The sequence below is a fragment of the Globicephala melas genome, chromosome 1, assembly GCF_963455315.2.
Source record: "Globicephala melas chromosome 1, mGloMel1.2, whole genome shotgun sequence".
NCBI classification, from domain to species: domain Eukaryota; kingdom Metazoa; phylum Chordata; class Mammalia; order Artiodactyla; family Delphinidae; genus Globicephala; species Globicephala melas.
In genome coordinates, this window is record NC_083314.1 from 49,724,936 (window position 1) to 49,752,247 (window position 27,312).

General features: G+C 51.8%; 1 protein-coding gene across 1 annotated transcript in view; it reads right to left on the minus strand.

Annotated features, from left to right (window-relative positions):
* LHX4 (LIM homeobox 4) overlaps positions 1-25,705 on the minus strand; it is a 42,536-nt gene extending 16,831 nt beyond the window's left edge. The window contains exons 1-2 of the mRNA XM_030847612.2: positions 25,630-25,705; positions 7,926-8,097 (exon numbers count right to left, since the gene is read on the minus strand). Coding sequence (XP_030703472.1) covers positions 7,926-8,097; positions 25,630-25,705 — 248 coding nt within the window. The remainder of the gene's footprint in view (positions 1-7,925; positions 8,098-25,629) is intronic.
* Between the last annotated feature and the right edge of the window lie 1,607 nt (positions 25,706-27,312).

The following is a 27,312-nucleotide window of genomic DNA, read 5'->3' on the forward strand; positions in this document are numbered from 1 at the left end:
ACCCCAGTACAGCTGTGGCATGGACCATTCTTTGAGAAACCCTGCGTAATGGACGCTCTTGGCCCTCTCACAGCATCTGCAGCTTGCTTGTTGATTCTTGAGCCCTTCAAGACCTAAGGACTCATTCTCAACAGTGGTGCGGCAGACACGGGGACAGGCAGCAGGATGGACGTTCGGGGACAGAGGCCCCATCCCACCCCCTCCCACCATACCCCCGGCCAGCCCGCTGCATGGACCCATGATGCCCGCCGCAGGGTCCAAGGCTGGTCTGTGGCTTCTCCGAAAGCGGCGCTTCCAGGGGCACCAACGGACCCCAGGAGCCAGATCGGCAAGTCAGAGACTGGCTCTCCCTGGACCTTCATGTGACCTCGGCCAGAGAAACAGCAGGAAACGTGGTGGAGCCAGGCCACGGGTTCCTGAGCACTGGGCTCGGGAGATTCAAGAGCCATGGGGGCAACGTGGCCAAAGATGGGCTGCAGCAGGAAGGCACAGACTGGCAGAGAGGGGATCGAGAGGGGAAGGACAGCCGATTAGAAAAGCTTCCAGCGGTGCAGAGGTGTGGTGACAGGGGACGGAGAGAGGAGAGAGGCAGTGGGAATGGAAAGAGAGGCCCTTTGGAGGTGGGACCCCATGTCCCGGTACCTGAATGGCTGTGGGTGGGAAGTAAAGGAGGGAGGAGGTTGAGCCCCAGTGATTAAGAGAACGGGACTTGCTGCTGCCAGCTGGTGTGTTTTAAGCTGCCCCCATCTCCCATTCCCAGGTCACCCCATCCCTCTTTGCCTGGAGACCATGTTCCTACAGCCCAGATGCCATCTGACTCCCAGGCTGATTTGCAACTATTTGTTTCCAAACAGATTCTCCCAAGGCAGAAAGGTCTCCAGTATGCAGGTTCCAGAGATGTCAGGAGGCCTTCACTGAGAGCCTGGGCTCTGGGAGGGCGGGCACACACCGCTGAACGGGAGGCCTCTGGGGCAGGCAGACAGATAATCCCTGGACTCATCACAGCCTGATATACCGCCTCAGGTCCCAGGGGGAACTGCTCAGCTAAGTAATTGCTTCTGCCTTGATTACAGGCCTTTGCAAATGACTGTGGGCCTGGTCCCACCAGTGTTTGAATCTTACAAATGTCCACATGCACGGCTACTATCTGGACCATCTGATCGTTACCTTAAGAGGTTTAATTGGCTTAGCGAGGGAATTAGACTATAAACTATTCGGAAATTATGGAAAGTCACACGTCAAAGAGACCCTCCCCTTGTGAGATCTTCAAGCACATTTTGCTAGAGAGTGTGTGTGTGTGTGTGTGTGTGTGTGTGTGTGTGTGTGTGTCCTAACAGGTGTGTGGTTATCAAAAATAACAAGTGGCTCAGCAAGAACCTGGCCCCAGATGGGACCACAACCAACCCCAGAACTGAAGTGGCCTCTTCCTGGGGCAACAGAGTACAAGCTAGCTAGAGGCGGCCACACAAGCACAGGCGGGACCCTCCCGCCAGAGCTGGGAGCCCAGCTGTGGGAAGCGAAGGCTGAGGGCTGCGGTCACTGCCACGGAGCTCTGGACCACACAGGGAGGGATGGTCTCCTGTGGGGAAGACTCACGGCAGCTCCGCACACCAAGAGGTGGACAGTTGTTCCAATCACCTGACCTGCCATTGCCACTGGACAGGCCCCACCTCCCTCCCCAGGACCCCTGTCTGGCCCAAGGCCTTTTGTAGCCTCTGCCCCAGGACCCTCCTTTTCTCTTTTTTTCTCCTCCCTACATAGATATGCCACCACGGCCTTCATAGGGATAGCTGCCAATAATGACGGCTACTGAACACTTCATTTGACTCAGTCCTCACAGTAACTTGTGAAAAGTAGACATTTTTATTCCCATCCCTTTTTCGAGATGGGAGAGTGAGGCTCAGAGAGGTCTAATGCCCCAAATTCACACTGGGCCTGGATTCAAACCCAGCGCCTGCTCCCTCTTCAACGTCCACCTCGGAGAGAGGTTTCTGGGCCCTTATGGGCCCATCAGGCCCATATTGCCCGATGTCCTGTGGGCGTCTGCCCAGCTGAGGAATGGAGGCCCTGGTCACCGGAGTGACTGGCCCAAGGTCACTAACGAAGACCTGGCCAGAGCCAGCAAAACTACCCTGCAGCTGGGCCAAACTCAGAGCGTGCCGGAGCTGAAACAGGCTGTTCTGAACTGCGGGGATAAATCAGCAGCTCCCGGGCTCCCAAGGACGCCGCTTACCTGCCCCTGGCTGACAGCCGCCTGGAGACTGACCGGCTGGGGGAGGGGACACAGCTCCCCAGTGACAACGGCGCAGCAGCCCTCCATCCCGCTGGGTCCCCGCAGTGTCAGGCAGGTGAGGGCCTCAGGGGCAGGGAGACACCCCCAGAGTGGCAGTCACCCCAGAATGCCTCCGACTCTTCCCCACGGCCCCCTCTGGCAGGCAGATGCCAGCACACATACCTGGCGGCCAGGGCGTGGCTTGAAGCTCCCCTCAAGCCTGGGATGTTCTTAAAGGCTGTGCTTTGCCTTAAAAACATACACGGACTCTTGCCCTTTCTTTGGTTCTATAGCTGTTTGTTTTCATATTATAATAATCACTGGTTTGTTTCTCAAGTCTTCATGTAAATTGACATGGCATCTTTGTCACCGGCCCACTGCCATGTACCCTCTCCACCTGCCAGGCTACCCCCGCCTCCATCTGAGGAGTTTTGGCCTTTAAAAGTCATCTCAGTGGGAAGGTCTCAAAGCTGGAGGGAGCAGCGGGCAGGAGAGGTCAGCTCAGGCCCAGCCCGAGGGAGAGCTCTGCCAGCTGGTCCTCCATGGCCGCAGGTCAGGTGAACACATCCAGGGCCAGAAACCCAGAGATACAGCACCTAGCATGAAGCACCCAGCAGTGCTAGACACAGTTCACACACTATCTTCTTCCATTGGTGGCGCAGTGGTTGAGAGTCCGCCTGCCGATGCAGGGGACGCGGGTTCGTGCCCCGGTCCGGGAAGATCTCACATGCCGCGGAGCAGCTGAGCCCGCACGTTCCAAAACCTCATTCCCTTATCTGTTAAGAGGTGACATTCTAACCCACAGAGTTGCATTTCATAGCAACTCTGTGGGTTAGAATGTCACCTCTGTGGGTTAGAATGTTGCATTTCATAGCAACTCTGTGGGTTAGAATGTCACCTCTTAACAGATAAGGGAATGAGGTTTTCAGGAAGGCCTAGTCACTTGTTTGCTGACAACTTGTAAAACACAGGACAGGAATTCGGTCAAGCTCCGTTTGGGTTCACCAGACCACTCCACTGATAAAATAACTCCCCTTTGCGAAATGCTACTGTGTACCAGGTCTTCTAAAGCAGCCACCGTTAGCGTTCCCATTTTTCCTGCCGAGGACACTGGAGCTCAGAGATGTTAAGGAACTTGCCTAAGGACCCCAGCACTTGAACCAGTTCCTGGAGCAGAAAACCTGTTTTCACCACGCCTCAGAGTAAGTGAGCTGCCAGGCTCATCCCAGGACCAAATCAGTGATGAAAAGGGGGACCCGGAAGCCCAAATCCCAGATCCCTGCTCTCCCCAGGCTCTAGTCCTTTTGCAAGGAGCCAGGGATCCTCCACATGCTGGGTGCACAGTCCAGAAAAGACCTGCTCAGCAAATGCAACCCAAGGAGCTGTGGGCCCCCTGGCTTGCGATTCAAATTGTAATAATCTTAGAAGCACGCTGTATGAGTCAACTAAGCCTCTGCTCTCAGGACCCAGAATGTTATTTCCTTCGGAGAAGGGGATCCAAGGACCCAAGAGTCAAAACAACAAACAGCAAAAATCAGCCAATGTTACTGAGCAAGACAGAGTTTAACAGCCCCCGCCCTTCAAACAACATAACAACCACAGAGCGCAACCTTCTGACAGTACTTCTTTCTGCCTGTGCACACACCAACATCGCCCTCTGCTGCCAGTCACCAGTACGACCATGTCTCACAGGCTGGAAGCTAGTGGGAGCCAACCTCCAGCTTTCCTCTCTGTCCCCCTCCCCCACTTTTGGGGTATTGCACACCTCCACCGGGGCACTCCTCACATTACAGTCTTGAGTCACAAAGCTTCACACAGAATAAAAGATGCCCCTGGAATTGTGCAAAGCAGTGGCCCTGCCCCTTGTTATAGGCAAAGAGATTTAAAATATTGATCCTGGAACTTAGAACCACAGTGTTGATCGGTGAGGTCAATGAATCCTGCCCTCTGCCTCCGAGCCAGGTTTTGGGGCAGATATCATAAAAGGACACTGCTTTTTCTTTTTTCTTTTTCTCTTTTACTTCAAGGAGCATAGAGAAGATGCCTCTGACCAGGCACTTGGATTTGCCCGTGCAAATCCAAGTGCACGGCACCTGCTGGCCCTCTCTCGAGGCTGCTGGTGGTGACACCTGCAGCCTGGTGTGAGACGAGGGAGGGACCTGGGCTGCCTGGGACTGCCCTCCCCTCCTGCCCCGCCTCTTGTTCTCTCTGCTCCCAGTGTCCCTCTGCACATGTGCCATCTGAAAGCAGGTGCCTGGTGACCTTTAATGAGCTGTAATGAGGAGCAGACCCACGCATTCTGTGACCAAATCACAGCCTGAGCCCCAAGTGGGCAGCAGGTCCCAAGACCCCTGTGGATGGGAGGTGAGGCCGCTCTGACCGTAGACAATTCTCCCTCTCTGTCCTCACCAAGGACTGTGACTTGCTATACCAAACCGTACTGCAGATGTGCCTTCCTGTACCAAACAGCCATGGTCCCCAAAAGCTGGGTGAGGTCTGACTGCCTGCAAATCCACGTGGCCTCCCTATAGGGCCTCAGAGGTGCCCGATCTTCGTGTCTGATTGCCCCTCCATTGGCAGTGGGAGAATCACTTCAGTTTTCAATTTCTCTCCACCCAGCAGCCCCATCACAGAGGTAATGACCTGGTTTCAGCACTGAATATGCGGCCAGCTCCCCGGCTTTACAAGAGGATCCAGTCCTGAGAGTGGGCTACTTTAGGAAGCAGAGCAGTCCTGCGGAAGGAGAAGAACTGGGGCTAAATAACGGAGGCATCCTGGGCCTCTGTGACTCGCAGGACGCCAAGCCAGGTACGGAAGAAACTGGTCCCCACAGTGCGTTGTGAATTCACTATGTAATCTACTCTCTGTTGCGTCAAACGCAGCGATGGCCTGTGGGCAAGGCTCGGGGCCAGGTGTGTGGGGAAGACAGAAAAATGAGTGACTAATACGCCTTTCCTCAAGCCAACGGGGAAGATCAAACAGGTTTGTGAGGAATGAGCAAAGCAAGCAGCTCGTGCTGAGTCATCGGGAGAGACAAGGGGCAAGGTGGCCAGGCCACTGCGGGGCTGGACTCACCGTCATGGAAGGATGGGGAGACGTTGAGGGGGTGGACCTCATCCCTGGACGATGAAATAGCTGGGAAATGGGGCATCTTGCCGGGGGCATCGGGTACCCAAGGAAAGCAGTGAGCTGGATGGGAGGCTGGGCACAGGGAGGAAGGCTCTGGCGGCACAGTGCTTCTGGGATATTCTGTAGGCAGAGGGGGCCCTGCCGAAGGAGCTGGGGTCGGGGTGTCAGGAGCTGAGCTGTGGGGGGGACGCTGGTCTGGTGGGGAGGTGTGTGGGCAGCAAAGTGTGGGGAGATGAGCAGGGACATTACTGATAAGCAAGGCCATGGAGACAGGGGCCCAGGGCAACGGCCTGGGTGAGTAATTGTCACTCGTATTTCTGGTCTTGGGCTAACGGCTCACAGGCCTGTGCTAATCCCTCCTTAGCCCATAGCCTGGGCTCCTCCCGGGTCTAGAGCGACCCTCTTTCCTTACCACTACTTCTCCCAAACCCAAGTCTACACTTCAGCTGCTGCCACCTCCCTTTCCCCCACCCGGAGGCAGCCAGTCCAGGTCCAAACATCAGATAGGGCCCTAGGGCAAGGCCGGGGCTCAAAGGAGCTTCTCTGATGACAGAGCCCCAGGTCTGTGGTCCTGACAGGTCTTGCCTGAACCCCAGCCAGAATTCTGACCCAGGGACATCTCAGCACCTATCCTGGAGCTCACCGAGGATTTCCAAATAGGAGGATGATGCGCCGGCCCTGGAAGCAGGGACAGCTCAGCAAACCCCGATGGCCAGGCCCACCCACCTATGTCCTCCTGCCGTCCTCCCCCCACGCACGATGACACTCGTCCCATCCAGGGGCCCATAAGAGCTGCCATGGTGCTCGGCCACGGCATCCATGAGGGAGGAAGGCAGAGGCAAACGTGCTGCTGAGAAAGGATGTGGGTAGAGGGGACGGAACCACGTAAATGCCAAAATAAAGGCAACAGGGCGAGGGTCAGAGTGGGGGAGAGCAAAAGGAAGATGGGAGAAAGGGGAACAGTCCACAAAAAAGACTTAGAGGAAGAAGCAGAGGCCCATCCCTCAGCTGGAACCATCAAGGATTCATTGGGTATGCCTGTGCTAGCTACTGCCCCACCCTCAGGGAGCTCAGACATGCACACACACACACAGACGTGTGCCCATACACACACACACACACACACACACACACACACACACACACACACACACTCCCAAGGACAGAGCAGTGCTCATTTGACCAAAGTGTGATGGTGACAATGAGTGCTACCTTCCGAACACAAGCCACGGAGGCAGCCCCTGTGGTTACCAAGATCATCTTTAAAGTGCTTTTCGACTCATATTGGAGTAACCAAATTTGAGAATCGGAAATTCAAATCACTTATTCCCCGCAGTTAAGCCTTGGGGAGGATTTGTGAGAGATCACGTTCTGTGTCAGGACTGGCACCTCTCCCCATTTCTCCTCCCTGTCTCCAGAAAACACATCCTCTGAAGGGTGCACACCATCTCTCCGGGGCTTGTTCGTTTGTGCCCAGTGTGTCCCGGCGCTGGCGAGCCTCCCGGCAGTCCCACCACGCTCCACGCACCCCGTGGGCCACCCACACTGGGCTCTGTGTCGCTGACAGACACCCCCCACCTCCTGCTCTTGGCTTTGCTGTTACCAGCTGGCCCACGTCACTTGAGGCATCAGCCTAAGTGCCTCAGGTAATAAATTCTTGGAGAGAAGTCTCAGACTAAATGCCATGGAAAATAAATTCTAGGAGATCCCCTCACTTTGACCTAAAGTTCCAACATGATTTGTTTCTGATGGACCCAACCCCAGAATGAAAAATCAAGGACAGTCTTAAGAGCTAATACGCATGTATCAGGCAAGAATCCTAAGGAATTTACACATGTTGACTCATTCAAAACTAACAACCCTATGATTATCAGCCCCATTTTACAGATAAGCAAACTGAGACACAGAGAAGTTAAATAACTTGCCCAAGAGCACACTGCTAGTAAGTGATTTCAAACCCAGGCAGGGTCTGGGCTCTAAACCGTCACACAAAACTGTCTCTTTGTCATATTTCCATTGAAGTTGATGACACTGTCTGAGCCTGGCTCAACCCCTACCAGGAGCAACACTTCTCTGAGACCCTAGGAGCAACCACAGAGATGCCTCTAGATTTGGGGCACAAAATTCAAAGTACCACTCTGAAAGCCGCAGGAATGATACAGCCAAGTGCCCTGGGGCACCAACTCACCAAGACAGAAAGAGCAACTCGTTCTAGGGTTTGCAGGGATCCTTTGTCAGCCACCCTGGAGAAGTCTGGCTCTTGCCTCCTGCTGGCTCCCCACCCATGGCCCTTGCAGAGCTCAAGTGAGGCCGAGATTCTGGGCCTCAGGGAGTGATGGGACCGGTGATCAAAAGGGGGCCCTCAATGAGGAACAGCCTCTCAGCACCAGGATTCACCCACCCCACCCAGGGTGGACCCCCGCCCACCCCACCCTGCCCTACTGAGAGCTTCCCCCGCACTGCATGGGGGAGGCAATTAGATCAGGGCAAGGAGAGCAAGGTGCAGCCCCCAGCTCTGACTTACTTGAAGAAGTCCTCCTTGCAGTAGACGCTCCCGGCCCTGGAGAAGCACCTGTCAGCTAGCTGCATCTGGCAGTCTGCACACTTGAGGCAGGAGCTGTGCCAGTGTCTGTCCAGGACCTTCAGGATGAACTTGTCCAGGATATGCTGGTTGCAGCCAGCACACTGGGGGATCTCTGTGGAGAGAGGAGAGAGAGGCAATGTAAGACTTCTGTACGGCACCACTAACCAGGTGCTGTTTGGATGTCTTCTCATTCTGCTTGTTTTGGGAAAGGACATGAGCCAAACCCTCAGGGCTGCCACATACAGTTGTACAGGTTGTACACTGCACAAAGGTGCCTGGTCAAAGGAGTAGGTTGGGACTGAAATCCAATCCATGCTTTGCTGGCCTGGCTTTGGGTGGCTTTGACCCAAAAGGGTTGCCTGTTTCTAAGAGCACCACAAGGCTAGCAGCATCAGCTAACTCCACTTTTGCCAGCTGCAATTCCACAGCCAATGGCCAGGAAGACCCAATAACATTCACCTTTATTTCTATGACATTTTCACTAGTGGGTAGAATCTGTGCTAAAAACCTCAGCCTCTAAAGTAAGCCCTGCCTAAGCATGGACTGAGAGGTCATCTGGCATAAAAAAGAAATGATATGTTGGGGGTGGGTAGTGACCAAAATCCATGCCTGAAGGTATTCCTGGAGAGAGAATCTCAGTATTTTTTTAAATTTTATTTTATTTATTTTTTTTTATACAGCAGGTTATTAGTCATCAATTTTATACACATCAGTGTATACATGTCAATCCCAATCGCCCAGTTCATCACACCACCCACCTTGGTGTCCATACGTTTGTTCTCTACATCTGTGTCTCAATTTCTGCCCTGCAAACCGGTTCCTCTGTACCATTTCTCGAGGTTCCACATATATGCGTTAATATACGGTATTTGTTTTTCTCTTTCTGACTTACTTCACTCTGTATGACAGTCTCTAGATCCATCCATGTCTCTACAAATGACCCAATTTCGCTCCTTTTTATGGTTGAGTAATATTCCATTGTATATATGTGCCACATCTTCTTTATCCATTCGTCTGTTGATGGGCATTTAGGTTGCTTCCATGACCTGGCTATTGTAAATAGTGCTGCAATGAACATTGGGGTGCATGTGTCTTTTTGAATTATGGTTTTCTCTGGGTACATGCCCAGTAGTGGGATTGCTGGGTCATATGGTAATTCTATTTTAGTTTTTTAAGGAACCTCCATACTGTTCTCCATAGTGGCTGTATCAATTTACATTCCCACCAACAGTGCAAGAGGGTTCCCTTTTCTCCACACCCTCTCCAGCATTTATTGTTTGTAGATTTTCTGATGATGCCCATTCTAACTGGTGTGAGGTGATACCTCATTGTAGTTTTGATTTGCATTTCTCTAATGATTAGTGATGTTGAGCAGCTTTTCATGTGCTTCTTGGCCATCTGTATATCTTCTCTGGAGAAATGTCTATTTAGGTCTTCTGCCCATTTTTGGATTGGGTTGTTTGTTTTTTTAATATTGAGCTACATGAGCTGTTTATATATTTCGGAGATTAATCCTTTGTCCACTGAAGAATCTCAGTATTTTGAGAGAGTCTCCTGAGAGAGAATCTCAGCATTTTAATGAAATGCAAAAGATACCATCGATTAACTCAATCAACATACCCAACTAATATGCCTTCATGTACTGCAGACAGGAAAACTAGAAACTGCTTTTCCAGATTCCCTTGCAGCTTGGGTTCCAAAAGTGATTTAGAGTCTGCCAATCAGGTGAACTTAGAAGAGACTTGAATTCAGAACTGAGTTGAATGGAGCCTGCCAAGAGGCAGGCTCCCACTATGCCGGTGTGGATCATGGCAGAGGCTACAGGGTTCTCTGGCTTTAATGTCCTGAGCAATCATGGCAGAAGCAGCAACATTCTGGGGGCTGGGAGTTATTCCCAGCAGCTTGGTCCAGAACTGGCTCCACTGAGTTAAAAGTCATCTACTACATATCTGGTAATTGATCACTCTCCACTTAAATAGTGAAAGTGGATTCTGTTGTCTGCAACTGAACCTGAACCACTACTGCACCCTGTTCCTGTGCTGGGTGACTTCCTATCCAAGGTCTGTTTCTCTGCCATCCCATCTCTACCAAGGGATTGCTCAGGGGGTTGATAGTATTTTGAGTCACTGAATTAGTTTCAAAATGGTCAGGCTTTCACAGCTGGATGAACAAATACTGCTAGCATCTCTAGCCATTTTCCCTGGTCCTTTTCCTCAAAAAAGGGAAGGTAACAAATGTTAAGAACAAAAACATAAAAGTGCAAGCATTTGGCCTCCTATGGTAGCCTCGTGATATAGCATGTCATGAGACTGGTAACCCTGGGGTTTCTCACCTCTATTATAAATAGCATTTTTGCTAATTGTTTTTTTTACACACCATCTTTCCCATCAGAAGGTGAGATCCTCAAGGAACAGGAACAGCATTTCTTTCTCAGTTTTGTATCATCCGTGCCTAGCACAATGTCTGGCACACAAGAGTAACTCCACAGATATTTTTCACCAAATAAATTACTGATCAAATCCTCTCTAAGAAGCTCACTTGAAACAGCTCTTCACTAGTTTTTCCTGCACACCCCAAATGTCAACAAAAGTACTAAAACCAAATCTCTCGTGAGATTTCGTGAATCTAGTGTTTCTTGATTCGTAACAAGTTTGTTGGTTGTGAAATAATTTTAAAGTGTTGAAATAAGGAATTAGTCTCAAAGCATTAGGGGGAAATTTTAAGCACATCTAAACCTATGTAGAGAGAAAGCTTTCTCAAGTATTAAGTCATCTGTATCTAAAACTTACAGACACACTGTTGGGACATTCACTAACTGTCATCATTAGCCCTGTACACACAATTGTCTATCTTGGACCCAATTAAACCCCAGCACAGCTTGTTTCCGTCATGGTTTTGGCAGCCACCACCATTTGCCCAAAAGTCGTACTCACTAGATTCCTTGCCCTTTGACCTGATTCTCAGACCAAAATGCCCCATGAAAACTACCAGATATGTGTAGCCCTGGACACTTGGTACCTGTCCCAGTTCAGATGGGACTTTCTTTTTATCTCAAAACATTTCCTCCTTGGCAAAGAAATTGTTCAACCAATAAGTACTTACCAAGGAGTCCCAGAAAAGTGCTCGACACATGACAGCTACACGAATTTCCATCAAATAAGAAGGGCTAGGTAGGACACAGATGAAGACCACGGATTCTGAAACCAGACTGCCTAATTTTGTGTCCTGGCTCCGCTTCCTAAGATTGAACAAATTACTTTGCCTCTCTCTGCCTCAGTTTTCTCACCTGTAAAAGTGGGGTGATGATAACAATAGTACCTGGTAGAATTGTTGTCAAGGTAAATGAATCAATATACGTAGGACGGGACTTGGTATACAGTAGGTGCTCAGTAAAGGCTTGCTATTATTAGGAGATAAGATAACTGCAGTAACCAGGTGCTCGAGGTGGTGCCGCTGGACTGAGAGTAAGGAAAGTTAGGGGCCCACGATCCTGGGCTTGACCTCATTGAACTCCCACCGAGAATCTCCGCAAAGATGTCAAGATCCCCCCACGGAGGTTCAGAGAGGGCCCACATCACACAGCAACTATGCCGTGGTTGGTGGGGAGGCGTGCTTGGCACCTCCAGGCAGGTGCCCGTTCAACCACACGCCTGCCTCTCTCCAGGGACCATCAGGGACTGGCATCCCTGGAGCGGCCAGGGAGGATTCCGAGAGCAGGGCCCTTACCAGCTGGAGGTTGGGAAAGAAGAGGTGAGACTCTAGGGAATGAGGGGAGGATAACCTGGAGCTGCTGTGGTATGACAAGTCCAGCCTGGGCAAGCGGTGGAGACAACACAGGTAAACCTGGCCATTAAGCGGGAAAGGGTGTGGATCTCCCCTGCAGGAATTCGCGTTCGGAGCTGTAGCAGCTGCGGAGCCAGGAGGTGTGGAGGAAGATTGCTCAGGCATCTTTTTCGAAGAGGGGAAGGAAGCCCTAACGAGAAGCCCTCCGGCTCAGGGAAGAGGTGTGCCGACGGGCGGGTGCCGAGCTGCAGGAACCTTTGCCCCCGGAGCCGAGAGTGCCCGGCCCGACCTGGGTGTCGGCGTGGACCATAGGCCCCGGGGACACGACCCGCTAGGGATGTCTTTGTCCCTGGAGCCAGGCAGCCGGCCAGCGGGGGCAAATTAACCCCTGGAGAGCCCGACGGTTGGGGGTTGGGGTCTGGGGACGACCCTCGGGGCGCGAGCCCGCTCCTTCCTCGCACCCCGCCCTCCCCCCGGGCCAGAGGGCCGCCAATTCCCACCTAATTGTTGTTTGGCCTCCGAGGAAAGCGGTTCTATTTCTCCTCCTGGCCACAAATGCATGGGGATGAGGGCGAGGATGCATGCCCGTAAAATTTATTTCGAGCAAGGTATCTACCGGGAGCCTTAATATGATGAGTATTCAAGAGAGAATACATTAAGGCTAATGTATGCGGGGAGGGCGGGCAGGGGAGTTTTAGAGGCTTGAAGCTGAGGCAACATCATACTTAGGAACAACACTAAAAGCAGCAGACAGCCATTTCTTTCGACCTCCAGCTTGCAGGGGATGTGTCCGGCAGGGACAGGCTGGGCTGCCCACACTAGGGGGTCTCAGAGAGAGGCCCTGGGACCCAACTGGGGGTCCTTGAGTCTGGCAAAAACGTAAGAGACATACTAAGGGTGCTTTTTAAGTTAAAAGAAAACAAAACCTTTCCCACTGTATTCCACTGTAGATTTTGAGAGAGAGAGCATTTTTAAAAACAGAGATAATGTAGAAATGGTTTAAGAGACCCACAATATACCTATAGTAATAGTAAAACCAGGCTCCAAGAGCCTGTTATAAACTGTGCCAGGTCCTAAATGTATGTTTCCTCGATCCGCACAACTTGGTGAGGGAGGTGTTATTATCCCCAATTTACAGATGAGGAAACTGAGCCTGGGAGAGATCAAGCAAAGTGTCCAAGGTCCCACAACGGGGGAACCAGGATTTCAACTGGGCCTGTGTGCGAGATGGGCTCACCCAACCCCAGAGCTGGAGGGTCTGAGACATCACCCCACCTGGCTGGTTCTACCCTGTCACTTTATGGAGGGTAAATGGAGGTGGCTCAAAGCTGCTCTGTGTGCAGTGACAGGAGCAGATGAGCCACTGGCCTCTGGTGCTCCCCAACAATTAGGCAAATGGAAATGTCTGAGGGACAGATTTCCATCCTTTGCACAGAGTATGCATGTGTTGTAGGGGACAGACACCTAATGCCCAAGGAGGGCTGGCAGTGGGAACCCCTGTCCGGCTGATCGCCTCCACCCAGCTGCAAAGTGCCAGCTTGTTGATGGCGTCTGTCAAGTTCAGATTCATCCCTGCCTGTGAGGGGATGGGGACCTGTGAACTCAACCCCACACTTTAGGAGACGGTGCTCCATGTAATTATTTAGATGAAAGAAATGTGTGAAATATGAACGAACTAGAAAATTTTAAAGAGCAACAAAACAAATCTTTTTTTAACCTACAATAAATTATGATTTTTAAAAAATAATTTAGAGTCTGAACAGAAGTTATATAGGTTTCCTAAGAGAAATAAAGTCGTAACCAAAATTTCCAAATCCCTAGTAAACTCAACTTATTCGTGCAGTATTTGATATCACGAAATTTTACTTTAAAAACTGGAGTTTAAGCAGATCCTTGCAGTCACTAAGACAGCATTTGATCTAAAAACTCAGTTTCTGATCCAAGGAGTCGTTTCATTTAAAATGAAAATTTTTATCTTATCTGCAGGAAAGTGTTTTGTGGTGATGGTCTCTGCTGGGGCTCTGCAGAGGATAAACCCAGGCATGAAAAGACAGCAACATCCCTTGAACAGGCAAGGAATCTGTGGAGATGCTGGACCACACAGTACAATACACTCCCATCTGCAGGGCCATCCACCAGCACCCAGGAGAGACACGGTCCAAGGCACAGACCTAAGCCCACAGGGAGAACAGCTGTGTGTACACAGCTATCCAAGCAGACACCATCACACACACTCACACAGACACATACACAAGTCAGATGTACACACATTCACACATACTTACAACATACACAAAGACACAACACAGACATAATCACATATACACTCAGACACACAGAGGAAAACATAATCACAAATAGAGATACACTGAGACATACACATACATAGACAAAGGCACCCACACATACCACATTCACTTAGACACAAACGCACCTGCACATATTCACATCTACTGAGACATGCATATTTAGCCCACACACATACTCATATGTACACACACATATACCACAGATACTAACACACACTCACACATGCACACAAACACATGCACACACATATCCTGATACAAGGGCTAAGGCATTGTGATTCCAGGAAAAAGCCAATTCTTCTGAAGTCAAGCTGTGTCTATGGAAAGGAAGCGATCTCCGAAATGAGGGAGCTGTCCAACTCTGGAGTGGTGGGGAGAGTGGGCAGTGAGTGAAACAGAAAACTAGGGGGAACTAGAAAATTTTGCTCAAAGACCTTTTGGGAAAACTATTGAGGGAATTTGAAAGTTTTCAGTTCTGTTAAGAGTTTAGATCTTCAAATTTTTAGGTCTGCCAAATGGTTTACAATAAATCCCAGGCCAGATTTTGAGATTCTGATTCTACCATGTATGTGATTTTGGACAAATTGCTTAACCTCTTTGAGCCTCAATTTTCTTATCTGTAAAATGGAGATAATAACACCAGTCTCTGGGGTTGTGGTGTTGTGTGATCATATCAGTTAATGAGTATAAGACCCTTAGCCCCATAATACATTTGTCCAAGCTCAATGGCCAGCTCCCTTCTCCCTTTTCCTGACCAGCCACCAGCAAGATGGATTTATATATTTAAAGTGTATCAAAATTATTTCATGCTTCTTTATGTCCCAATATAATTTTCCCACCGCCCCCTCCAAAACCCTCAAAACTCTCCTCCACACCCCTAGTTCTAAAGCGTCTGGAAAATGTACAACCCTTTCTAATCAACATTATCCCAGAGTATGAACAGCAGATAATGCAACATTACAAGATTCAGTTTTTTTGGAATAAAGAAATCTGTCAGATTCTTTCTTCCATAGAATGAGGGCAAATTTGCCAGACCTTGGTCCCCTCCCCACATGTGAATGGTGAGAGTGGGGCGGTTAGGACCACCAACTGCCTGACCTCACTTCGCTTTTGCTGTAATGTATTCAGGTAAGAAAGGACTGAGTTCATATTAACATTTGGGGCTTCTAGTATTTTTCTTAGAGACAACTAAATGCCCAATGGTGAAGTAACTATTTCTTATTTGATATGAAATAACTAAAAACACTTTGCCTGTAGCCATAACCTACTTCTTCATCAAGAAAGCTTATAAAACACACAACGTGATGTCCAGCCCTCAAATCACCTGAGTGCCCTAGTGGAGGTACAAGGGGCTTGTTTTTCAGAGTGGCCCATCAAACAATGGACTCTGTTTTAAATCCCCAAATTCCTCCGTTAGTGAAGTTTCAGAAAGCTGGGAAGTGGAAGAGATCAAAGGTCTGATGTGGTCTGTGGTAGATCAAATTGCCCTCAGCCCTCTGGTGATATAGCATAACTATTGTGCATTTTTATTCCCCACTCAATGTTTCTTCATTTCCAAGAAACTGCTCTCAAGGAACCAGGGGCCACCATGAAACATTTCAGAAATGGTTTGTGTTGGTCTGATCGATTTTAATTCTTTGAAAAAGTGTGCTTTCTGTCTCTTTGGTCACAGAAGATGAACAACGTGAGGAAAAACATTTTTTTCCACTAAAGAGACTAAAACTAGAACCAACATACTTGACGATGACTTCTAAAATGTATTTAAGAAAGTGTACCTTTCCGGGAAAGTGGTTTAGAATTTCAGCTATTTCCATTGGACTCATAATGCAAGTGAATACTGTAATATTTTAAAGACAGGTATTCTGTACTGGTCGGAATAGTGTTCAGAACAGATTCATATTTTGTAAAATTTGGACTTTGATGGGCCGCTTTGGAATCCTGCAAGACATTGCTTTTTCACTACCTTTTGGACAAATAGAGAGTTCTTCTTTTTGTTTCACAAACAATTTGGCTTGACAGCCTAGTGCCCAGGAAAAGGTTTTCCTTGCTTCCTTCTGGATAGGGAGCAGGTCCAGCGGAGATGCTTCCAGGGTTCCCCGTTTGCAGACCCCACAGTGCTCCCTATCGGCTCGGCCATCCCCTTAAGACACCCAGGAGCACTCCAGCCCGCGGAGGGTGACTCCCCCTGCAAAACGGAACCGTGATCTTCCTCTTTAAGTTCACCAGCACTTTGAACTTTGTCAAGTACTTGCAAATCTGCAAGCTCATTTACTCCTCCTAGAGATCCTGAGAAAAGTGAACCTCTAATCTACATTTAAAAGGGTTTCCCTTAGGGTACACAGTTGGGGGCCAAACTAGGGCTGGAACCCTCTTTTTCTCTGGGATAGATTCTGGGCCTGACTGAAGACCAAGGTTTCCAACTGTGTTCACCAAAGCCACCTCTGTCTGGTGGGTTTCATCCCAAATCCTTTCGCTGGTAAGTAGTTTTTTTGAACTCTGTCTTAAATAACATTTGGCCAATGTATGTTTCCAAAACTACACAATTTTATTTATTTGTTAAGTTTTTTTTACTGACTACAAAAAAAGCCAAATGGGGCTTTAAGGAAACACACATATAATTGAAATATTATGCAAATGTTTTTCTTGGAATTCTCTAGTCCTTCCCCACATAGAAGGGGGAGAAAAATTAACGGCAGACAATGCTGCTCTGTTACCTAAGGTTCTCTGAGTAAGAAGGAAGATGGTTTTGAAAAGGCGGGTTGGGAAAATAATCTCAGTGGGGGCTCCTTGATTTCGTCTGGGAATGACTAATTCTAAAGTGTGTCAACATAAAGCCACAGGACATAAGTATGACACCAGGCCTGCCTAAACTCATACCTAAGTTCTGGAATATCCAAATCTAAGAATTATAACAGAGGTACAGTTAAATTAAATTAATTAAAAGTTCTGTTATTCGATACATATTTTAAAAATAAAACTTTCCAAATCAAAGTCACTGCCATCACCATTGACAATAAAATCCTGTTTTCTGGTCACAACTCCCCTTTTAAATCACCTGCTAACTGTGACTGAAGGAACAGAGGACTGAGACCAAGGATGGAGTTTATATGACAAATCATAACTAGATGGGTCTGGTTTTTTTCCCCCTCCTGGCTCTTTATTTGCTCTTTCCCTATTAAAGACACTCCATTTTTATTGAACAGCTTAGGGTTTCCTTATTTATATGTTCCCTTATTCTAAACCAATGTATCTTGAAGAGCCCATAACATAATTTTCCAAAATGTTTTCATTAACTTTCTCTTAAGGGATCTCAATAACCTAGTAAGAATAATCTCATAAACAACACAGCTGAAGCGTAAAATTCCAATATTAATTCTTTTAAACTTAAGGATAAGAGGTTTATTGAACTTTGTGATGGTGATGGCAGCATTAAATATAGTAGTAATCTGGGCCAGCCACAAAAATATTGGGAAAAGTAAAACAAACAAACAACAAACAAACAAAAACACTGGTATCACATTTAAGGTAAATTAGAAGAAGTCAGAAAATCCTTTTCATATCAGAAATGATCACGCCTAACGTTCTATTTTCCCTCCATTTCTCCTCCAGAAGCCTTCCCACCGCGGGTCCTATTTGTTTCATTTGGTGGTTTGACGACCCTTTGAAAATCTCCTTTGTTCTTCTGCTTAGCTCAAAAAATAGTAACCTCTTCAATAAAAGATCAAAAGTATCCTGGAGACAATTTTGATGTTACCATTTTAAGGCTGAATAACATTTTAATAGGAGGAGTCCCATAGTCAATAAAATAAGAAATGTAAACATATATTTGCAGGTATAGAATTATCTTCTAGATTATATACTGACACAGAATTAGTAATCTTCAGTAGGATATTGAATATTCTCAGTAATTGCAAATAAAACAGAAAAATCACATTAAACAAATCCATGACAGTCTATGGAAATGCCGTACACATCTATTTCCACTCCATTTTTCACATTTAATCATTGCTAAATCTCCACAACGTATTTTTCTGATGTCTCATTCTGTGGCAATATTCCACATGTTTGGCAACCGGTCCCTCATAAGAAGAAACTTTCAATTAATTTGGCCGCAAGTTTTCTCTCTATTAAGCTATTCCCAGAACCAATCCCTTAACCCCCTAACATTATAATGAAAACAAATTATACTTTAAAGGCATTTGGGCGTGAGATGCCGCAGTAAAACATCTGTGACTAGACCCAGATTGACAGAGGGAAGGGGAGTGGGGCGATCTGAGAAAAGAAATCCACCAAAATAACAACAGGGGTTAGGAGTTGCCTCCCAAGATGATTTTCCAGTCCGCCACTAACACAGTTAACCCAAAGTACATTTTCCAAGGGAGAATCAATTTCAATTTTGCCAATTAAACCCAACCTGTCCACCTACCCCCAACTGCAGTGCCTCAGAATGGTTGATCTGTGTTCCATTTTGATCAGGGTTCCGTAAAACTGAGGACTAAAACAGGTAAAACCTCACAGCGGCATGTGAGGTTTTCTTCCTACAGCAAACAATAGCCCAGCTCCAGGGCTGCTTCTGGTTCTGGACCCAGAAACTGCTCTTCCCTCCCAGGCCTCCTGGGAACACAGTGAGAGAGATGGATCTCACCTCTCTGTAGCTTGCTGGGCACTCAACCCCCAATGGCACCCCGGTGCTCAGAATTCCTGCACAAACCCATGCTCCTCCCCGCAAAGATCTCACAAAGGAAAGAAGGAAGAGACAGAGGAAGGAAGGGATAAAGGAAGAAGAGAGAGAGAAGGAATACAGATATTCAAGCCACGATGGAATTTTACTAAAAACAGTAGACCCTGTTCGCTCGCATTTGGGTTACAGGCATTGTTAACAACACATTCCAGGAAGGGAGGAAAGGCAGAAAACCATTACAAAAGCCCCACCCCCAGCCATCTCGGAACCCAGCAATCTATATACAGTAATGCATCTGGTGCTGCCATAGCAAACTGCTGTTTCAGTCTGTCTCCAACCTTAGGTTTCCCAAAGTGGGTAAGATTACTCCTTGCGTCCACTCAGCAGCTAAACTGGTTCCAAGTCTCTCTGCATTCCAAAGCTTCTCAGCCCGAATCCTGATAAATTTCCCTAATGGCACAAGGTCCCTCCATCCAACTCCACCAACCCTCCCCCTCCACAACTCCTTAATTTGGAGAAGATTAGTTTCCCAGGGAAAACCACACGATAGCCACCATTACTGACTAAATCAAGAGGCTCGAAGGAGATTCCTTAACAACGTGATAGAAAGAAAGGTGAGTCCCTGTTAACTAATTTCCCAATCCGGATGACTGCAGGTGTGACTGTCTCCCTCCCCTTCCTCCGCGGCAGCCCTCCCAGCGCCTGAGTCTCTCTGGGTTCTGTCTGCTAATGCGGTGCTAAGTAATCACTAATTGACTGTAGCACAGAGTGAAAGGACACTAAAATACGAGGCAAAAGGGAAGTGTTAGGACAATGGAAATATTTAGGACTTGAGGCTGTCTACACCTGGTCAGCGGGGTCATCAGGTCACTGTTCAAAATCCAAGACGCCCCTGTGGGCTGTGTTTTGTCTACTCAATGGAAAGCCATTGCTTTGCCGGTTTCCCGCCTGCCTCGACCCCCACCTCACCTCTAGGACTCGATTTTTAAAAAATCGACCCTGGTATTTGGTCGCGTAGGCGGTCCCCAAGACGTCTTGAGGACTCACGTTGCTCTAATCCCCAGAGCGTTCAGCCTACATTCTTGTCTTAACCCCGCTTTGTTTTCGGCGTGTCAAGAGGGAGGTACAACTAGCTTTGGTATTCCTTCCTTTAACTTCCGCCGCTCCTGGTTTCATCCCGCCCGGGGTTTTGCTAGTAATTCTTCTTCCTGATTAGTTTCACCCTTCAGAATCCTTTAAAAGACATTCGCCCTGGCTTCTTTAAAAAAAAAAAAAAAAAGGTCTCATCCGTGATGAAGCCAACCGCTGAGCCCCAAAGAGTGAAGCCTGCGCTGAGTGCCAGGCCAGCCGCGGCTTCCTCTGTAGGATGGTGGGTACAACCCGCGACCCGCTCCATTTCTCCCCGGGCACACAGTGTTACCAATTCCCTCCCCATGTCGAATTTAATTTACAACAACGGCTGCGCAGGTACAGACCTCGTCTCTCTTGAGCCTGCCACATTTCAAGCGCTCTTCAAGTTCCGCTGAGCGCTGGGAGCCCAGACGAGAATGCGGGCAGGGCGCGCGCAGCGCAGGGACCCGCCAGCTGCCTCCAGGCTCTGTGCCGGAGGAGCCGCTCCCAAAATGTGAGAACAGCTTTCTAAGGGTTAAAAAGTCACGGAAAGACTTGTGCCGCCAGCGTAGGGGGTTAATTTTGTCTTCCCAAATTCTTGGTGCGAAACGGGTATGCGCAAGAAAAGAGCTTACTGTCTCCCTTCTCTGGCCGCGCTCCCACCTGCCGCGCCTCTTCGCGCGAAAAAAGTCTGCCCGGCTGCAAACAGGTAGGAAACTGGTTCCGGGTTTGGCCAATCCCAGACCAATAGGGATAATAAACTAGGAAGAAGAACGGGCAAGGTGGACGGTGGGAAAGGGCCAAAGAGCAGAAATGCCTAATGCGCCGCGCGGTGGCCGTCCCTCTTTTGCCCACTCCGCAGTTGCGACCTTCACTCGGGGCGGCTGGACGCGGTGCGTGCGAAGCCGGCTCCGCGGGAAGGGCCGCCCTGTCCGCACCTGCCTCCCCTAGCGAGCCCTCAAAAACCCAGGGCGCGCGGCAGGCTCGCTCAGGACCTTGCGCCGCCCATAGGTGCGCAGCAAACGCTTTTGGATGCAATTCATCGTCAGTCCCCCGGGCCACCCAGGCCGGCGCCTGCCCGCGGGGCGGAGGAGCTCTGCCCTGGTGGCGGCAAGGTCACGCAGGTCGCGCTCCCAGACCCGAGGACGCCGCTCCCGCCCGGCCCCGCCTGGCTCTGGTTTTCCGCGAGGATGGACGGCGACCGAGCGAGGAAACCACTCGAGTTAGGTCCTGTCTCCTCTCTTCAGTCCCGACTTTTCGTCTTACCTAGACACGGACATGGGACCGCTCAGTGCAGACCTTCGCCCCTCACCCGCCCCACCTGCCTGCTCTTTGTCCTGGTTAAATCGTTAATTCCTCTCCCTGAGCGCCCTGAGTCTGCGGCTTCCCAGGCGGGCTCCCCTCCGCCCTCTCTGCCCTCTCCGATCTAGGCAAGGGAACGAAGGAGGCCGGAGCCAGCGCGCCCCTCGGGCGCCCTCGGCCTCCCGCCACCCCAAGCGAGGCACGGCCGCAGTCACCCGGGTTTCTCCAAACTCCCTCTGGCTGGTGCGTGGCTCTGGCCCGACGCTGGGACGGGATCCTCACAGTTGGAGAATTTGAATCCCCAACCCGCAAGGCCCGAATCTGCCGACGGGGACAGCCAGTCTGACCTTTAAAAGTTGGCCCGCCCCTGACAATATTTTTGTGACGCGGGGAAGGAGGTTTGTGGCGTCGGGGGCTGCTGTTTGGATATCTGTACTGGAATCTGATGGAATTTCAATCTCTATATTTTTTTCCGTGTTTTTTTTTTTTTCCTGGCACCACGAGAAAAGACAGGAATGGGAAGAAGAGCAAATCCCTGCTCTATAGTTTGAGAGAACTGCCCACCGGGAAGTGAGTTCACTCCACCCTTAAGAAATGGCCCGCAAGAGGATAAGGTCGGGGACGAGGATTCTAACGCGACCAGTGCAGGGAGCCTCACCCCACGCAGGAGCGCCAGGAAGGGAAGAAAGGGTAGTGAGGCGTCCTGAGGGGTCCTTCGCCCAGATCCTGCCAAATACAAAATCAAATGCCCTTTCCCCACAGCTTCGGGGTTCACATGAGCGCAAGACAGATCTTTTAGGAGACAAGGAAGGGATGGGAGACGCCCGGGCTGGCTTCTCATTTACCACTCCCAGCCTGGACCCGGCGAATCACTCCTTCCTCCCGCGGGGCTGGCCTGCTCCCTAGCCAGCATTCCGGGATGTCCGTTGTCCTTTCCTGTGAGCCCCGGGAGACTACGTGTGAGATGGACCAAAACCGAGGGCAAGGGGCGGATAAAACGCCCACCTCCCTGGACGTCCCTCACTATTCCCAAACGTCTTGGTCAGCAAGAGGGGCCGACAGGACCCAGGTGCGTGGGGGAACTGCTGGATTCGGGGAGGAGAGAGGTTCGGAGGAGGCTAAGAGGCCAGCGCACCCAGCGCTGGGTTAGGCGCTGTGGGAACTCGGACCTTGGCAGCCCTGGGGGAGGCAGCGGGGACGACCCCGGACAAAGGCAGGTGTGCCGGAAACAAGAGAAACCAGCCACCCTAAATCGTGGGCCAAGTAGCTGGGACGCATCAGTTTAGGACGAAGTCCTTTTTTGAACCTATCCACTGGCGCCCACAAAACAAGGAACTCTGCGCGTGCTGGATGTGACCCCGAGGGTGTCGAAGGTGTTGCCTCCTGCAGAGCACTCCCACCACTCAGAGCAAGGAGCCGGGGTTCAAGTTCCTTAAAAAACACTGACCTGAGGCGGCGGGAGGGGGGCTGCCCCGCCCACCAGTCCGCGCTTTGGCGGGGCGCGGGGTGTTCTATTTCTCTACCCAAAGTTGGTCTCGGATTGCTCCCAGCCTCCTCCCTCCGGATTCTCCCGAGCTTCTTGCTCAGGCCTACGCCCCTCAAACGGATAAAGACCCCCGAGTTTGTCCGGAGAAGCCCCAGCCAGGCACGGCCCGATCGGGCGACCCAGGGGCTCTCGGAGCGGGAAGGCCGGGACCCGCTCCGCAACCTCTGCACGGAAAAGCAGAAGGCCAGCAATCGCTTCAAAGACCAGGCCACCCAGGAGCGAGCAGTGTCGGGAGGCGCTGTGTGGGGGGGGCGTACAGGGTGTAAGGAAGAAGGCCACCAAAAGAGAGAAATGATTACATAATTTGATAACGTTTTCCTGAAGGGAATGCGCCTCACCCATCCCTCCAAAGCAAAAGACTATACTGGATTCCAACCCCTAAAACACCCCTAGAGGCCAGGACACCAGAGGCACTGAGGTTGGGGAATCTCTAGACCTGCGCTGCCAAGTGCTCCATCTGTGGTGGCCCAGAGTGAAGAAGCAGAACCTGGTGGTGGGGTGGCGGGTGACCCTTCCAGTTGGCAGGTTGGAGGGATTCCTGCGGGAGAGCCTTTCTGTTGTCTCCTCCACTACCAGGTTTAAACACCCACAGCCGGAGATTAACCCCTCTTCCTCCCTGAGGCCCAAGGGCATGTCCACCACCCCCCCATGGAATTCTTAGGCTACTGGGTCCGATGCCCCAAGAAAGAGAATGATCGGGTATATGTGCCAGAGGCGACCAGTCCCCCAGTGCCCAGCACCAACAGCTTCATAGCCAGAAGCCAGATCTGCTGCAATGGGGGAGGGTAAAATCCACACACATCCCCAAAAGGAAAAAAAAAAAAGCTGATCCCAAAGCCTTCAGGGATTGGTCCCCTAAATTTTGGCCAGTGCCTCCTCCAACCCAGGCCACAGAACCACGGCAAGACAAAAGGAAGGTCAGACCAACCCCTCCTGGTTCAGCCTTGCCTCACTGGACCACCCTGGGATGAGAGTCCCCTTCTCTACCTCATTAAGTTTTCCACAGTTCCAACCCAGACGCCGAGGCCTGGCGAACTGTAGCTCTGAAGGTGAGTTCTAGGCAATTTAGGAAATCGAGTTCCTGACGACAAAATCAAACCTGTCTCTGAGTAAGAAAAACGAAAAGTGAGACCTTCTGAGAGTGTGTCCTGCGCATCCAAAGAAAGGCTGTCAGAGCAAAACCCACCGTCTTACATTGCGGTCCTAACAGAGGCCACCTATGGACCACAACTATTAAAGCACAGCTGTATCGGGTAACAAGGACATGAGTCACACACACCTGCGCCCACTCACACACTCCCCTCACTCGCGCAAAGGTACAATCAACTTAAGCTGCAGCACCTTTGCCAGGGTTTGTGTTCGTGCAGGGGCTGACGATCCACTCCCTCCTGCCCTCGGTGGGCTGGGGTAGTAAGGAGTCAGTGAATCCCCAACGCCTTCCACAGATACATCTTAACGGTAAATTCCCCAAGGCACAGCGCAGACTTGGAACTGTTTGCCAACAGTTGACAGAAAAAGATACAAAACATAGCTGTAGTATATAGTCAAGGAACAACCTAAGTAGGTTTGAGTGAAGCTATCCTCTTCTAGTCCCCTCTCACAAACTTCCCAGGAAGTCGCGGGGTAGGGATGTGAGGGGACAGACACGCTCGCCAGCCTGCCTTGGAGGTACTGCTGGGTCAGAAACCATGTCATGGAGAGCCGGGGCGCAGGAGGGCGCGCTGCTGCGCCCTAGTTCCTAGGTAGGCACCCTCCGTGGATGAGCCGGTCCTTACTTAAACCTCAAGGATGTAGCTACCGGTCCACTGAAGAAGTCGCGGGCGGAAGCACAGCCCCTTGGCGAGCGGAGTGAGGGAGCCCCTCTTCTCTCTACCGTGCCCAGGGGCTTTCCGCAGAACCCGCGAGCCTGCGGGGCAGGGCTCACGCGGCGCCAGCCAAGCGAGCGCGACGCCACGGGACCTGCTCTGGCCTCCGCACAGACTCTCCACCGAAGACCTCGTTCACCAGCAAGGAACAGAGAAAATTCTCACTGGGAAAATCCCTGCGCGCGCACGCACACACACACACACACACGCACTCACCTGAGGATAAACAAGCCCCGAGCTCCGGCCGCCTTCCTAATTTCGGGGACGGGAAAGAAAGCGCCCGCACACCCTTATCTCTCTCCTTTCGAATCTGAACCATACTGAGAGCCTGCTCTCGCGTGCGCCAAGGCTGTACCCCGAGTTCACAACTTCGTCCCGGTGCTTCTCCCTCCCTTCATTCCTCGGCTAGCTGGAATATGGCGAGTGGACTTCCTCACCAGGAGCCGGCAGTCCCTGGCGGCGCAGGCGGCGGGCGCCGCGGGCAACAGCGGCTGCGGACGCACCAGGCGCGCACGCCCTGCGCGCGGGGACAGCGCGTGTGGCCTGGGCTTCTGCGCCGCCAGCCCCGGCGGCGGGGGACGCGCTCTCTAACTTCCCGCCAGCTGGGGTGAAGTTGCACTAGCGGTACTGCGAGCTTTGACCGTAGCCCCCTCCCCCGGCGGGGGAGGAGGGTTTGGGGGACCACCCCAGCGCTTAGGCCTGGCCTGCAGCTCTTTCCTCTGGTGTCTGTCCCCAGACAGCACTCTCCCCAAGGCTCCTAGAAAAAACATGGGCTGGGGATGCGGGGTTCGGTATCCCTAGGCTCGCCTCAAGCACCATCCAGGAGGCTTTCACTTTCGGCCCCCAAAAGCCAAGGGCCAGGCCCTTCAAACGCACTCTAGCTGGTGCCCCTGCCCTGTGACCGCCTCTACGCCCGGGCCGCCGGCCCCTCGCCCCGCCCGTCCTCTCCGGTCCAGGCTACGCGCAGCGTCCGGCCCGCCCCAAACCGGCCAAAGCTGCCGGCCGTCTCGTTATCAAATTAAGTCAGCGAGAAAGGGGGGTGTCTTACGTTGCATCGGCACACCAAGCATCTCCGGGAGCCCCTTGACAGCCCCCTCCGCGGGGACAGCTGCGCTCTGCATCATCTCCGAGCGAGAGCCAGCGAGTCGCAGTCTACGGAGATTTCTCGTTCTCTCGCTCAAGCTGGATTCAGAAATTTGAAAATAATAAAAAACCCGACCAGACCGCCGAAGTCACGGTGGAAGCCGGACCCTCCGCCTCTACAGGAGGATTCCACAGGCTGCCTGGCCCCCTCCCCCCGCCAGTCCTCAGTCTGTTTCAAATCCCTTTGATCTCGCTCTCCCGGGTTGGTGCACATCCCGGGTTGAGGAGACGCTGTTGCTGCAGCTCTGGCTTTTTTCCCCTCCTCCCTCCCCCCGCCCGCTTCTCTCCCCCTCCCCCTCCACCCTTGGCGTGCCGGCCGCCCAGGAGGCCGCGGTCACCCAGGCATTTTGATTCATTCACACTGCAGGAACGGCCGTGACGTCGCTTTCCGCAGGGAGGCCCGCCCTTCAGCCAAGCCCCCCACCCAGCAGCGAGCGGCGGACCCAGGCCCGAGTGGTGGTGCTAGCGCCCTGAGAGAGGCCGGCCGGGCAGGAGGGCCGGACCGCATGGAGCGGGGCGGGGCCTCACGGGCCGTTCCCCCTGCTCCCCGCGGTGCGGGCTAGCGCCCCGTGTATAAATACTGCAGCTGGCTCGGCCGCGGCAGCAGGTGGTCCCGGACGGCCGCGTCTGGGGCTCGCAGGTTTCCCTGGATCCTCTCGGGGTTCCGGCCTCAGCCGGCGGTTCGTGTCCTCTCCGCCCCTCCGTTCGAACCAAGGGGCGGGGAAGGGCGGGGCAGGCGCTCCGGAGGCCTGGGTCGCACGGCGGTGTCTTCCAGTCGCGCTCTTTTGGTCCCGGGCTTCTCTCGGGCGGACGGAGCGTGCTCCGTAACTAGATGACTCCATCCTCCTCCTCCTCCTCCTCCTCCTCCTCCTCCTCTCCTCCGGCCAATTCCTTTCCCGCCGGCGCTTCCCAGCCCTTGCTCGCTCTCCCCCGCGTCTGGCTGAGGCCGGGCCAGGGACAGCCAGTACTCAGCCTGGAACGCGCGAGTCACGCAGCGGGCTGCGGCGGGCCGAGGAGAGCAGCCAGGGTCTGCGCACGGAGGTGGCAGGGCGCGGGCCCCCGGTGCGCGCCCCCGCACGCCGCGGCCTGCAGCCCCGAGTCGGCTCCTCGGTCCTTCCCCGCCCCGTCCCGACTGCTCTGCCTGCGTCCTCTCAGCTTGTCCTGCCCTCGGTCCTCAGAGACCGCTCTGCCTCAGCGCTGCGACCGCGGGCGTTTTGAACAATTCCCCACCTCGTGTGTGCGGGGCGGCAGCGAGCACACCACCCCAGGGGCTAACCAGCAAAGGCGTGTGTGTTGTTAACGGTATTTACCACACACACACACACACACACACACACACACACACACACAGCAATTCTCAACGCGAGTTCCTGGAGGAAATAAAACAGAAGGCCCGCCGCTGGGACAGGTCTCCGCCGAGGTTTCCTCATGCTTCATCAGATTCTCTACGCCGCCTGACCGGCAGACGCGAAACACCCATCCCCCGGACCCGGCGGCTTTCTGGATCCCAGAGCTCGCGACACCGCCACTCGGAATTCGTTCTAGAGATGTAGACATATGTGTAATCCCAGCATACTGGAGTCCAGCC